Source organism: Neophocaena asiaeorientalis, unplaced genomic scaffold, assembly GCF_003031525.2.
Source record: "Neophocaena asiaeorientalis asiaeorientalis breed wild unplaced genomic scaffold, Neophocaena_asiaeorientalis_V1.1 scaffold5, whole genome shotgun sequence".
NCBI classification, from domain to species: Eukaryota; Metazoa; Chordata; class Mammalia; order Artiodactyla; family Phocoenidae; genus Neophocaena; species Neophocaena asiaeorientalis.
Window position 1 is genome coordinate 8519194 of NW_020174698.1, and position 14342 is coordinate 8533535.

Sequence of the window (14342 nt, forward strand, 5' to 3'; positions counted from 1 at the left end):
TACATATCAGGCATGATTCTGTGAAGAGGTGTTTCAACAGAAGAATTCAGAAAACCAACCAACAAACCTAAAAATCTTGTGCTCATATTATTTATATTTTAGTGTGGTAAAGAGGGTATAAATCATATTGGAAGCAAGGAAAAATTGATATGTTTCATATCCCACAGTTCTGCAATGTTTATTTACATCAGCCTCTAGTTTACTGCTTTATTGTAAAGCAATAATATCCCAGAGATGTAGTTTTGGGGTTGTTTCCTTTTTACTGGGGCTAGATTACCCAGAACTTTTGCTTCTCCTCTTTCCTGTTGCTAATATTTCGGTTATTTCACTGCTCAGTGTTCCTCCATCAGGAGATATAAAAGGGAAATAAATGGATGAAAAATTTAGCTTTGACATCTATGATAAAAGGTTTTTGAGGAAGGAGACTAAAATCCTGAACTAAAATGAAGCTTTTCAGTTTATCTGGGTTTGTCTGCCCCCTATTGCCATAAAGATGTTGAGAGTTGTTTCCAGCTTGTCAAAAACAAGAGATAAAATGGACAAAATGTTATATTCATGATGATGAAGAGAACTAGGTCTTATAAATAGATATGGTGCTCTTAATATGAAGCCCTGGTGTACAAATGCTCTGTCTTTGGATGTTAGATTGTATTACAACCTTGTTTGCAGTACTTACTCAGATCATTGTTGACTCATGTGAGTTTAATTCTATGACGTAGCCAAAAAAAGATCATAAATCCCAGCAGGGGAAGACATGGTTGTAGCTTGACCTTGGAAATATGAGCTAAAGGTGCTGAGGACCATAAATTCAATTTACAATAATAACAAAAATAAGATTGTTTACACTTTGCCCAGTGGATGAAGTGAAAATCTAATATTTTTCCTGGTACATGCTGTATATTTTGCCAAGCTTGATTAAATTCCTGTTTAGCAGGTATCTGAGAGGAACTGAATAAAAACACTTCGTATGAGACTTTTGACTCCTAATTTGTTCTTCATTATTGAATGCTTTTTTAAAAAACTGTTTTTCTTGTTTTTTTTTCAGGTTCTATTTATGAAATGTTTGGAAATGAATGCTGTTTGTCAACAGGAGAAGTGATTAAAATTACTGGCCTCCAAATTAAGAAGATCATAGCTGAAATCTGTGAGCACACTGAAGGTTGTGAGGCTCCACAACCATTCGAACTGCCTATGAATTTTCCAGGTACAGCATTTTGCAACCATTTCTCATTTGTAAAACTGTATTCTTAAATGTTATATACGTCTCTACAACTGAAAACAATGAAAATGTGGTAGTTTTTGTTTTTTTTTACTCTAAGGCAGTGGGTGAAAAAATCGGGATTCTTATAGTTTAGTGATTTTAGGGACTAATAGAAGGCAAATATTTTCTCCCCTTTTCAGTAAACATTGTTTACTTAGGACTTAATATTTTCTGATAACAAATATTTAGTGAGTTTAACTATATGCACCATTAGTTGTGCCAGATAGTGGGAATGAAGAAATTAAAGATATATTTTCATAAGTTATGTAGAAGTAATTAATATTTCCTAAACATATTTACCCTCTTTATTCCTAGCTCCCTGGATCACTGCTAAACTTCACTGTCTGGCCTTACTGACAAGTTTGGCTGCTCTTCTTTAACTAATTAACCTTCAAAAATTAGGTCAGATATCAGGTCTCCTAGAAAACTTTTGCTGACTCTATAATCTAATCTAGATATCTCTGTGTTCCCGTAGTATCTTGGGCACCATAGCATGCACCTTATTGGGTAGTAATTAATGATTTTCTTATTTGTCTTATTCTTTAGACCAGGGTTGGCAGACTTTTTCTGTAAAGTACCAGATAGTAAATATTTTAGACTTTGCCTGCCAAATGGTCTCTATAACAACTACTCCAGTCTGATGTTGTAACATGAAAGAAGCTACAGATAAACCAATATAAACCAATTGGTTTATAAACCAATGAGCACTACATAAACCAATGAGCACAGTTGTGGTTCAATAAAAATTTATTTACAAAAACAGGTGGCCAACAGAATTTGGCCTGTGAACTATAGTTTGCTGAACTCTGCTTGAGACTAAAACTCTTTGACAGATGAAATATGACATATGTGGCTTTATTTCTATGAACAAGCACATTTTCTGGCACAGGGAACGTGCTCAATAATTTCCTGTTGGTTGAATAATTGTTTATCAATGAATGATTAGTGAAAGAGGACAATCTAGTAAGCTGTTACAGCGTAATGTAGTTTATGGTATAACTGAAGTATGCATGGGTTCTGTGAGAGTCTTGATAAGATGGATCTAACTCCAGTTGGTTATGCTTCAGAACATGGATTTTGGAATCATTATATTTGAATCCCAACTCTGTCACTTCTTAGTTAGGTAACCTTGCCAAATTATTTACCCTCTTCTCATGTAAAATGGGAATAATAATACTATCTCTTAGTGTTGTTGGGAGGATTAAATATTGAAATATATTTATATTGGTTAGAGTGATACTTGTCATATAACAAGGGCTATAAAAAAGTGTCAGCTTATATTACCATTATTAACCTTGTCATCATCATTGGTGGAGTCAGGGAAAGCTTTTCAGAGAATGTTATTCTTGAGCTGAGGTTTGGAAAATTAAAATAATTTAACTGTATGAGGAGAGGATTATTCCAAGTGCTCCAATATTTTTTCCCTTTCAACTGAAATCTTATTCCTTGTTTAATTCTAATTACTCCTCATTACCCCATCCTATATAGCAATAGACTCCCAGTTAGATTTTAAACTCGAAGAATCCAATATGTTTTTAAACCATCCTTCCTTATTTGTGAATTTTCCATTTCTTGGGGGCTAATGGTTTCTAATTTTATTTTATTGTGGTCAGAAGACATACTTTGTCTTTTGAGACTACTTTTATGGCTTAACATATGGCCTATCCTGGAGAATGCTCTGTGTTCACTTAATAAGAATATATATTCTGCTGTTGTAGTATAGAGTGTTCTACAGATGTCTGTTGGTTTATAGGATTGTTCAAGTATTCTATGTCCTTGTGGATCTTTTGTCTAGTTCTATCCCTTTTAGAAAGTGGAGTATTGAGGTTTCCAACTGTTATTGTTGAATTGTCTGTTTTTCTTTTCAATTCTGTCAGCTCTAGCTTCATGTATTTGGGGACTCTGATGTAAGGTTTATATGTGTTTATAATTGTTACCTTTTTTGGTGGAGTTTCCCTTTTATCGTTATATAATATTCTAAACAATTTTTGTTTTAAAATCTATTTTTTTTCTAATATTACTGTAGTCACTCCAGTTCTCTTTTGGTTACTATGTTCATGGTCTACCTTCTATTTTTTGCTTTCAAATAACTTGTGTCTTTGAATCTGAAGTATGAATCTACAAGTAAGTCTCTTGTACACAGTATATAGTTGGATGGGCTTTCTTTTTTTAATCCATTCTGCCAACCTCTGCCTTTTAATTATTTAGTCCATTTATATTTAGTGTAATTATTGATAGTGTAAGATTTACATCTTCCATTTTGCTATTTGTTTTCCATATGTCTTAGGTCTTTTGTGTTTCTCTATTTGTCCATTTTTGCCTTCTTTTGTGTTAAATAGATATTTTCTAGTGTACACTTTTATTTCCCTTTTTTTAAAAAAAATCTTTATTTTTTAGAGCTATTTTAGGTTCGTTAGCAAATTTGAGCAGAAGGTACAAAGACTTCCCATACACTATACTACCTGTCTCAAATTTGCACAGCTTCCTCAATATCAAAATACCACTGTCTTTTCATGGTGTGTAACATATCTTTTTAGCACTGAATAATAGTTCATTGTCTGTATATACCACCGTTCATTTTGCTATTCACTTATTGAAGAACAACTTGGTTGCTTTCAAGTTTTGGCAATTATGAATAAAACTATGCAACTATGAATAAAATTATGCAGGTTTTTGTGTGAATATTAATTTTCAACTGATTTGGGTAAATACCAAGGAATATGATTGCTGGACCATATGGTAAGGATATGTTTAGTTTAAAGAAACTGCCAAACTGTCTTCCAAAATGGCTGCATCATTTTGCATTCCTACTAGCAATGAATGAGAATTCCTGGTGCTTTGCATCTTCATCAGCATTTTATGCTGTCAGTGTTTTGGATTTTGGCTCTTCTAATATGCATACAATTATGGTATCTTATTGTTTTAATTTTCAATTCCTTAATGACGTATAATGTTGAATATATTTTCATACGCTTATTTGCCATGCCACATTCTTTGGTGAGGCATCTGTTCATGTCTTTTGCCCACTTTCTAATAAGGTTATTTGTTTTATTATTGTTGGCTTTTAAGAGATCTTTGTGTATTCTGGATACAAGTCCTTTATCAGGTATGTCCTTTGCAAATATTTTGCAAATATTTTCTCTCAGACTGTGGCTTGTCTTCTCATTCTCTTGACAATATTATTCACTGAGCAATTTTTAAAAAATGAAATCCAGCTTATCAATTATTTCTCTCTCTCTTTTTTTTTTTTTTTTTTTTTGTGGTACATGGGCCTCTCACTGTTGTGGCCTCTCCCGTTGCGGAGCACAGGCTCCGGACGTGCAGTCTCAGTGGCCATGGCTCATGGGCCCAGCCGCTCCGTGATGTGTGGGATCTTCCCAGACTGGGGCACGAACCCATGTCCCCTGCATTGGCAGGCGGACTCTCAACCACTGCGCCACCAGGTATTTTTCTCATAGATTTTGCCTGTGGTGTCATGTCTAAAAATTCATCATCAAACCTAAGGTCATCTAGATTTTCTGCTACATTATCTTTTAAGAGTTTTATAGTTTTGCATTTTACACTTAACTCTGTGATCTATTCTGAGTTGATTTGTGTGAAGGTTGTTAAGACCTGGGTCTAGATTCTTTTTTTTTTTTTTTAACATGTGAATGTCCAATTGTTCTAGCACCATTTGTTGAAAATACAATTTTTGCTCCATTGTATTGCCTTTGCTCCTTTGTCAAAGATCAGTTGACCATATTTAGATGGGTTTATTTCTGGGCTATCCATTCTGTTTCACCGATTTGTTTATTCTTTCACCAGTACCACACTGTGTTGATTACTGCAGCTTTATAGTAAGTCTTTTCAGTTCTCTGGCTTTGTTGTCCTTTAATGTTGCTATCCTAGGTTTCTTGCCACTCCATATAAACCACAGAATCAGTTTGTCAGTATCCATGGAATAACTTACTGGGATTTTGACCGGCATTGCATTAAAGCTATAGATGCAGCTGCGAAGAACTGACATCTAAACAATATTATATATTCCTATTCATGAAGATAGAATATATCTCCATTTGTTTAGTTCTTTTATTTCTTTCATCAGAGTTTTGTAGTCTTCTTCATATAGATCTTGTACATATTTTGTCAGATTTATACCTATTTCATTGTTTTGGTGCTAATGTAAATGGGTTTGTGCCTTTAATTTCAAATTCCACTTGTTCATTGCTAGTATAAATAAAAGTGATTGACTTTTGTATATTAACGTTGTATCTTGAAACCTTGCTATACTTATTAGTTCTAGGAGATTTTATTGATCCTTTCAGATTATAATTGAATACATTGTTGATATTATTATTATGAGCAACAAAATTTGTAAGATTAACTAAGAATAAGAAAATAAAAGTTTTTACTTTATCCTCACTCATTCCTTTTCTGCTGCTTTCCCTTTATGTAATTCCAAGTTTCTGACATATAATTTTTCTTCTCTCTGAAGAACTTTTTTTAACGTTTCTTGCAAAGCAGGTCTATTGGAACAAATTCCCTCAGTCGTTGTTTGTCTGAGAAAGTCTATAATTCTCCTTCACTTTTAAAGGATATTAGGATTCAGATTTCTTGGTTGGTGGGGTTTTTTTTCCTCAATGCTTTAAATATTTCACCCTCCTCTCTTCTTGCTTGCATGGTTTCTGAGGAGTAGTTAAATGCAATTCTTACCTCTGTTCTTCTACAAGTATGATAGGTAAGATGTTTTTCCTCTGACCTTTTTCAAGATTTTTTCATTACTTTTGATTTTCTGCAGTTTGAATATGATGTTCTTATGAAGTTTTTTTTAGAATCCTGTTTAGTGTTCTCTGAGCTTCCTGGATCTGTGGTTTGGTGTCTGACATTAATTTGGGGGAAATTATCAATCATTATTTCTTTAATTATTTCTTCTGTTTTTTAAAAATAAATTTATGTATTTATTTATGTAATTATTTATTTATTTATGGCTGCGTTGGGTCTTTGTTGCTGCGTGCAGGCTTTCTCTAGTTGTGGAGAGCAGGGGCTACTCTTTGTTGTGGTGCCGGCTTCTCATTGCGATGGCTTCTCTTGTTGTGGAGCATGGACTCTAGGCACGTGGGCTTCAGTAGTTGTGGCATGTGGGCTTCAGTAGTTGTGGCACGTGGGCTCGGTAGTTGTGGCTCTTGGGCTCTAGAGCACAGGCTCAGTAGTTGTGGCGCACGGGCTTAGTTGCTTTGTGGCATGGGGAATCTTCCTGGACCAGAGCTCAAACCCATATCCCCTGCATTGGCAGGCGGATTATTAGTGCCACCAGGGAAGCCCATTGCTTCTGTTCTTACTTCTCTTTCTTTTCTTTCTGTTATTTCCATTATGCATATGTTACACCTTTTGTTGTTGCCATACAGTACTTGGATATTCTGTTCTGTGATTTTGTTTTATATTTTTTTCCTCACTGCTTTTCTGTTTTAGAAAGTTCTATTGATATATTCTCAGGCTCAGAGATTCTTTCCTCAGCTATGTCCAGTCTACTAATGAGCCCATCAAAGGCATTCTTCATTTCCATTACAGTGTTTTTGATCTCTAGCACTTCATTTAGATTTTCTCTTATGCTTCTGTCTCTCTGCTTACGTTGCCCACCAGTTGTACTTTATCCACTAGAAACCTTAGCATATTAATCATAATTGTTTTAAATTCCTGGTCTGATTGTTCCAACATTGCTGCCATATCTGTGTCTGATTCTATGCTTGATTTGTCTCTTCAATTGTCTTTTTTTAGTATGCCTTATACTTTTTTTCATGATGGTTAGGCATCATGTACTGGTTAAAAGGAGCTGTAGTGAATAGGCCTTTAGTAATGTGGCAGTAAGCTGTGGTAGGAGCGGAAACATTCTCTAGTCCTATGATTGTTATAGTATTTTTGTGAGCTTGTGCCTCTGAATTGTGAACTTCACAAATGCTTCTCAGTCCCATTCTCTGCATCTTTAGGTGGCATGGGATGGCTGGAGTGGGTTGGAGTTGGGTATTTCCCTTCTCCCCTGTGGAAGACCAGAGCAGGCTAAAGCTGGGTATTTCCCTTTCCCCAAGTGGAAAGGTGAGAGTGGGCTTTTGTTGCGTATTTTCCCTAAGTGGAAGGCTAGGGTGGGTGTTAGTTGCGTATTTTCATCCCTCTGGGTCAATGAGTCCTGATAAAACACCAATAGTTTCTCTCGAGGGCAGGTCTTATTAAGAACAGAATGCTCTGGCCTATTTCAAAATGGTTTCTTTTGCTTTCCCCCCACCAGAAGCATGAGGGGATTTTTCTCTGATATTCACTGTGAGAGTCTGGTTAAGTTTTTGGTGGTAAAACTTACAAAATTGTGGGCCCCCATATGACTAAGTTCCCCTGGAATTTTTTACTCTCAGACTTGTCCACTCTGAGCCTCTAGCAATTCATCAATTACAGGTCGGATTTGTCTACCCCGGTATTGGTTTTTGTAGCAGTTTCTTTTGTGGTAAATTGAGATTCTCTGTACTTGCCTGTCTGTCTCTCCAGTTTTGGAGGCAGTAGTTTGTCCTGTGATCTCACTTCTCTGATATATCTAAGAATAGTTGTTGATTTTTCAGTTTGTTCAGCTTTTCACTTTTTTTTTTAGGACGGAGTGACAACTTCCAAACTCCTTATATGCCATGCCAGAAACCAGAAATCTGGTGGTTTTTAAGAAATACCCATATATATATTTAGTTATTTTATCAGTGGTAGCCTGGGGATTACAATTAACGTCTTAATTTATAACAATCTAGTTTGGATTAATGAATTTAATTCCAATAGCATATAAAATTTGGCTCCCATATAGCTCTGTTTCTTACCCCTTGGTTCAAATTTTTATTATTATAAAAATTACATCTTTATACATTGTGTGCCTATCAGCACAGATTTGTAACTATTTTTTATGCAATTGTTTTTAAAATAACATATGAGAAAAAAATTGAAAACAAAACATACATTTAAATTTTCTTTTAATTTACTTTCAGAGTTATTTTTATTGATACTCTATTTCTTCACATGGAATAGAGTTACTGACTTGTGTCCTTTCATTTCAGCCTAAAGGACCCCCTTTAGTGTTTCTTGTATGGCAGGTTTGGTAGTGATAAATTCTCTCAGTTTTTGTTTATCTGGAAATGTCTTCATTTCTCCTTTAGTTTTAAAGGATTTTTTTTTTCTGGACAGAGAATTTTTGGTTAATAGTCCTTTTCTTTCAGCACTTTTAAGTACGTCATCCCAGTGATTTCTGTCCTCTGTGATTTCTAAGTAGAAATTAGCTTTTAATCTTATGAGAAACGCTTGTATATGATGAATCTTTTCTCCTCTTCCTTTTTCAAAATTCTCTAACTGTTGGTTTTCAACAGTTTAATCATGATGTGTCTAGCCATGGATCTCTGAGTTTATTCCACCTGGAGTATGTTGAGATTCTTAAATGTGTAGATTAATGTTTTTCATCAAATTTTGGAAGTTTTTGCTATTATTTCCTGAAATATTTTTTCTACACTTTTTCCTCTCTCCTCTCCTTCTGAGGCATTCATTATTCACATATTGATATGCTTAATGGTGGACTTCCCTGGTGGTGCAGTGTTTAAGACTCCACGCTCCCAATGCAGGGGCCATGGGTTCGATCCCTGGTCAGGGAATTAAGATCCCACAAGTGGTGGGGTGCGGCCAATAAAAAGAAAAAAAAAAGAGGGTGTATTATATGCTTGATCGTGTCTCATAGGTCTTTGAGGCTTTGTTTATTTCTCTTCATACTTTTTAATTTCTTAGAATGGATAGTCTCAATTGACCTGTTTTCAAATTTGACTTATATTCTCTATTTGCTAAGACTTAATAAAATACTTTATTAAGTATTTCCATACTTCCTTTTCATTTGTAAACATAGTTTCTTTTAGTTCTTAAAACGTATTTAATATAGCTGTTTAAATTCTTTCTCCAGGAATTCTAGTGTCTGGGCTTCCTCAGAAACAGTTTCTATTGATTGATTTTCTTTCCCCTTGTTTACGGGCCAGACATTCTTGTTCCTTTGCCTGTCTCACAGTTTGTTGTTGAAAACTGGATATTTTCAACAATATAATGTGTTAGCACTAGAAGTTGCATTCTCCTCCCTCCTCAGGGCTTGTTTTTGCTGGTTGTTTAGTGACTTTTCTGAACTAAATCTGTAAAGTCTGCATTCTTAGTCATGTGTGGTCATTGAAGTCTCTGCTCAATTAGCTTGGTGGGCAATGAATGTCTGGACAGATATTTCCTTAAACAGCTGGAACCAAGAAGTCTCCAGTCTTTGTTAAGAGGTTCTGTGTTCATTTGGAGGCATGCTTTCAACACTCAACCAGGCAATTGAAAACTCTTGCTTAGCTTTTACTTCCTGTTCATGTAGCGCTTCAAAGTCAACCAGATTTGAGAGCTTACAGACTTCTCGGGTCTTTCTTGAGCATGCACACAGTTCTGGGCATGTGCACAGTAATATACATGTATGTGGTCTTCTAGATTTCCAGGAATATGTTGGAACTTCTCAATGTCCTTATAGACATCGCATTCCTCAGCTTTTCCTTTTAGGCTTTTTGGTTAGCCCATTTTTTCCCCCCAACTGTTAAACACCACTGCAGGCAGCCACAAAAATTAAATAATTGCCTCTCATTGTTTTTGACAAATGCTCTGAGGCCAAGTATTTTCCACTCACTGAGCTCAAAATAGATCAAATAGAGACAGCATTACAAATAGAATCTTCCAGGAAGTCACCAGACATATCAAATAATGACAATTTTCTGAGAATGATCTTGGAAGGAACTCCAACTTCTGTCTCCTCCATCTTGTGACTGCTAGGCTGCTGGCTTTGCCATGATTGCGGGCTGTTGGTTTTCAAGGCTACTGTGGAGTTGAAGGGGTTTGGAAGAATGGGGATACAAGCAAGTTAAGATGCCACAAAGTTTGCTGTTCTTACCAAGATTCAGCTACTTTTTCATTAAGAAATGTTCTCCAGATTGCTGCAATTCTTTGGTTAATTTCCAGAATTCTGAAAAAATTAATCCTGACTTTGTTTTTTTTAACCAGTTTCTCTACTGCTTTTTGGAGGAGACAATTTTCAAAGGTCCTTATTCCACTATTACACTGACATCATCCACTGTTCTGTATTGAAGTAAAGTATATGAACACAGATCCTTAATTTCTCATTGGTAGTTCAAAAGTTTTGATGAAGATGACCATAACCTTGTCAAGGGTACCTAGGGTACCCTTTCTTTGCAAATAAAGATGCTCTACTGAAGAAAGATATCCAGCCTTCAACCAGTAAATATAGCTTTATAGATGCAGCTCCAGCAAATGAAAACTCAAGCAACAATTAAGAAAGAAAAGCTTTGTTAATTTGGCAAGGACTCTTTAAGGGAACAAGCTGGAAGGTGATTTTTCACTAAAATGTGAGTGGGAAACTAAACTTGCAATATACATAACTGGTTGCGTATCCTATATTAATGTTATGTTTCCATATATCTTTATTATGTCATCTCAAAAATGTTCAATATATTAAAATAAAAAGCAATCATTTCAGTTCTTTATGGAAATAAACATACTGCTTTAGAAGCATAATTTGTTATTTTAGAAGACAGCCCTCATAGCTAAGTCCTTTTATGAGCTAGGAAACATGCCATTCTTGCCAAACACAGCAAAAATATATTCTGATATTTGGTAGTTGATTGCGTTGTCTACATAGATCAGTAAATCATGTAATGTTTGGGTTATAATGAAGTTCCAAATTTCTGGATTACTTCTTGGAAATATTTGTTCCTCCTATATAGTGTTATTAAGCATGAATAATAAATGCTTTCTCTTTAGACATAAGAAATATCCTGAAAGAGTTTCAATACATTTTTTTCTGATGGACGGAGTTTATTTCTAAACAGCAAGTTTACATAATATCTCTAAACCATATGTTCAAGGAAGGTTGTGGTTACATCTATAAAACCACCATTAAAATTACAAGGCTAGATTGAAGATATTTTTCTGTTTGAAATTTTAGATCATATTTTATGAATTTTATTATTGTGGAGGAATTTTGTTGCTGGAGGCAACAAAATGTGTAAGAAATGTGATAGTAGAGCTTAGACATGGAACATTCTCTACTACTCTACAGTCCTGACCACATCACACTCTCAAATGAGAATCCTGATGATGTGCCGGACACCGTTCTAAATACTTTTGCATATAAAACTGTTCTAAACACTTTTATGTATACATAGGTTACTAATTGAATTCACATTTTACATATGAAAAAACAGAGTTACAGAAAGGTCAAGTAACTTGCCCAAGATCACATAGTTAAGTAAGTGGTTATGTTAAATCTACACTAGCACTGTTGAATAGAAATATAATGTGTATTCATCCAACATTATTTATGTGGCTATCCCAGGAAGCTTCACTTCTTTGACACATGGTCCACTCCATAGGGTTTCCCCTGAGTGAGTGATCAGAGCAAGCCCAAGATGGAAACCACAGTCTATAACCTAATCTCAGAAGTGAAATACCACCACTTCTGCTATATTCTTTTGATCAGACAGACACATGCTGGTGCAATCTGGGAGGGGATTGCACAAAGGTGTGACAACCAGGTGACAGGGACAGGAATCATTAGAGCCATCTTAGAGGCTACCTAGCACAGATATTTTTAAAAGTAAAAAAAAAAAAGAAAAAAGTGAATTAATTTTAATAATGTATTTTAGGTAAAAATATGTATCTAAAATATTATCCTTTTAATATCTAATCAATAGAAAAATTATTGAGATATTTTATATTCTTTTCATGTTAAGTCTAAAACCCAGCATGTATTTTCCACTTACAGCACATATCAAGTCTGGCCATGCAAATTTCAAGTAGCCAAATTTCAAATGCTCAATACAATGCTCCAACTGTGGTACTGTAGTGGAGAGCACCAATACAGATCTAAACTGTTCCAGAGTCTGTGCTCTGAAGCACTTCTTGCTTAATCATAGAAAAGAGTGAGATGGTCTTTTTGTCAACCAACATCAGTGTTATAATGGGGATCCACAAATCCCCTGGATATGTGACATCCTTTCTAACTTTCCTGTTATATGCAGTAAACATTGTAATGTTAAAAAATCTAAATTAATGCTACTCCTAAATAACATGACATAGGAATTTTTAAATGAATGTTAGAAAATTTATTAACTATAAAATTGCCTTCATATGTTTAATGGATATGAGTCATGCTTTAAAGACAAACTTTAGGCATTACTTCCTACATAAATTAATTTCTACCAGATAAATGGAAAAATGGACTTCATCTGTCAAGAGGTCAAGCCATCTTTAAGTAGCCTTGCAGCTGCCAGGCCGACTTGCCACACTTCATAAATTAGATCAGTAATGAAACAATAAGCCCATATGAATGTAGTAGTTGATTCCTCATGGTACAGCAGACAGCATGAGCATCATGCTTTAATGGTTCCCCTTGAGCCCCATCTCCCACGGGTGAGATAGAACAGGCCAGGTGGGTGCCCAACGCACAGTGGAGGAACACTGAGTTTAGGAAATCCCCAAAGTATAAGAGGCTGATGGCCAATCTGCCATTCTTTGCCCTTGAAGAAAACATGTCTTTATTACCTTGGGATGTAAGAAAATCTCCTTGGAGGAGAGGAGGGAGACTTTAGTATCCTAAAATGCCTCTCAGGAAGGAGATACTCCCTATCATTGCCATACTGGTCAGGAAACAAATATTTTACCTCCAGTTTCTGAGGCATGTAGAAATGCTGTGGAGGATTATCTCCCAACATATCTATATCCCTTAGCAGTAAGACTGTTTCCAAAATCATTTTAATTATAAATGTGAAAAATATAGGAAAGTAGTAAGAATAACCAATGACAAAATTGGATTAATAATATAATTATTTCTTCAAGAAATAGATTAAGGTTAAATTATTAACATTTATGAAACTTGCTCCTTTATGCATGGATACCAAAACACCTAATACATACATAATATATGTACATTCATACATTAAATATATTTAATAATAATTCACTTAAAATTCAGAATGAGTTTTCTCATTGTTTCATTTGGGAAACTCTGTACTTAATCGAAAACATGTAATATTTTATTCAGTGGTGATTTATTATATTTCATGTACCGTTGAAATGACTAAATCTTTCACATTTAGCCATTTTGTGATTGTAGCTATTTTTTAACTATAACATCTGTTTATAAAGGGACCTGATAGGAAAATTATATAAAAATATTTAAAATATATTTGATAGCTTTATAGTAAATAACTTTTTGTCTTCTGTTTTTTAAATGACTTATGTTAAAAGAAGTAAGCTACAGGGCAGAATTTGTTCTTATTTTTCCATCTGGATGTTATGATGACACATGATTCAGAAAAGCCCTAAATAGGGCTCCCTGCTTTTTGGACAATTTTCTATTCAAGGAATCATGGACCATTCTTCCAAGTTTTCTTGGTCAACCTCTCTTAAGGCATCTCTTCCCCACTGTGCTCACTTAAGCAAAATAGATTCATCTATGCTTATTATACAAAATATTTTCCTAGACAAAAAGGGGTATTCTGCATATACGATGCAAGAAAATGTGAAGTAATCTAAATGCACAAAAAAATCAGACTTTTACACTAATTTTTAGTTCCATTTTTTTATTGGCCTATGTTTTCTTCTCTTCAGTACATGATCAGATTTTTTTTCTAAGTCTTTGGTCTTTTGATAACTAAAATATATATTATCTGGAACACGAATGGAGTGCAGTTCTAGGTCAAAATGTTCTTTTCACTCACCCATGTACATTTGAGAATCAGAACGGAATTCTGTCAGAAATATCATTTTAAAATAGGCTTTTCTACAACTGGCACTGTTCTATAAGTTCTCATAGTATTAATATTTTGTGCACATCTTCTAAAAATCTATCTCATCACTTTTTGCTCTTACCATCTCCTTATCTTTCATGCACAATTCCTTCAAAGCTCTTTATGGTGTTGCCTCAACAGTATCACCATGGAGGAACTCTCATGAGAGGAACCAGACTGTCCAAACAAATTGTCTACTCGGTCTTCATTTCCTGAAGTGG

The 14342-nt window shown here is 34.8% G+C and overlaps 1 protein-coding gene across 4 annotated transcripts in view; it reads left to right on the forward strand.

The window, feature by feature from the left end:
* THEMIS (thymocyte selection associated) overlaps positions 1-14342 on the forward strand; it is a 188825-nt gene that overhangs the window by 33827 nt on the left and 140656 nt on the right. For all 4 annotated transcript variants that reach the window (XR_003005103.1, XR_003005101.1, XR_003005102.1 and 1 more), the window contains exon 2: positions 1046-1204. Coding sequence is in view for 1 of the 4 variants with exons in the window: in XM_024759136.1 (XP_024614904.1) it covers positions 1046-1204 (159 nt within the window). In the remaining 3 variants the exon portion in view is untranslated. The remainder of the gene's footprint in view (positions 1-1045; positions 1205-14342) is intronic.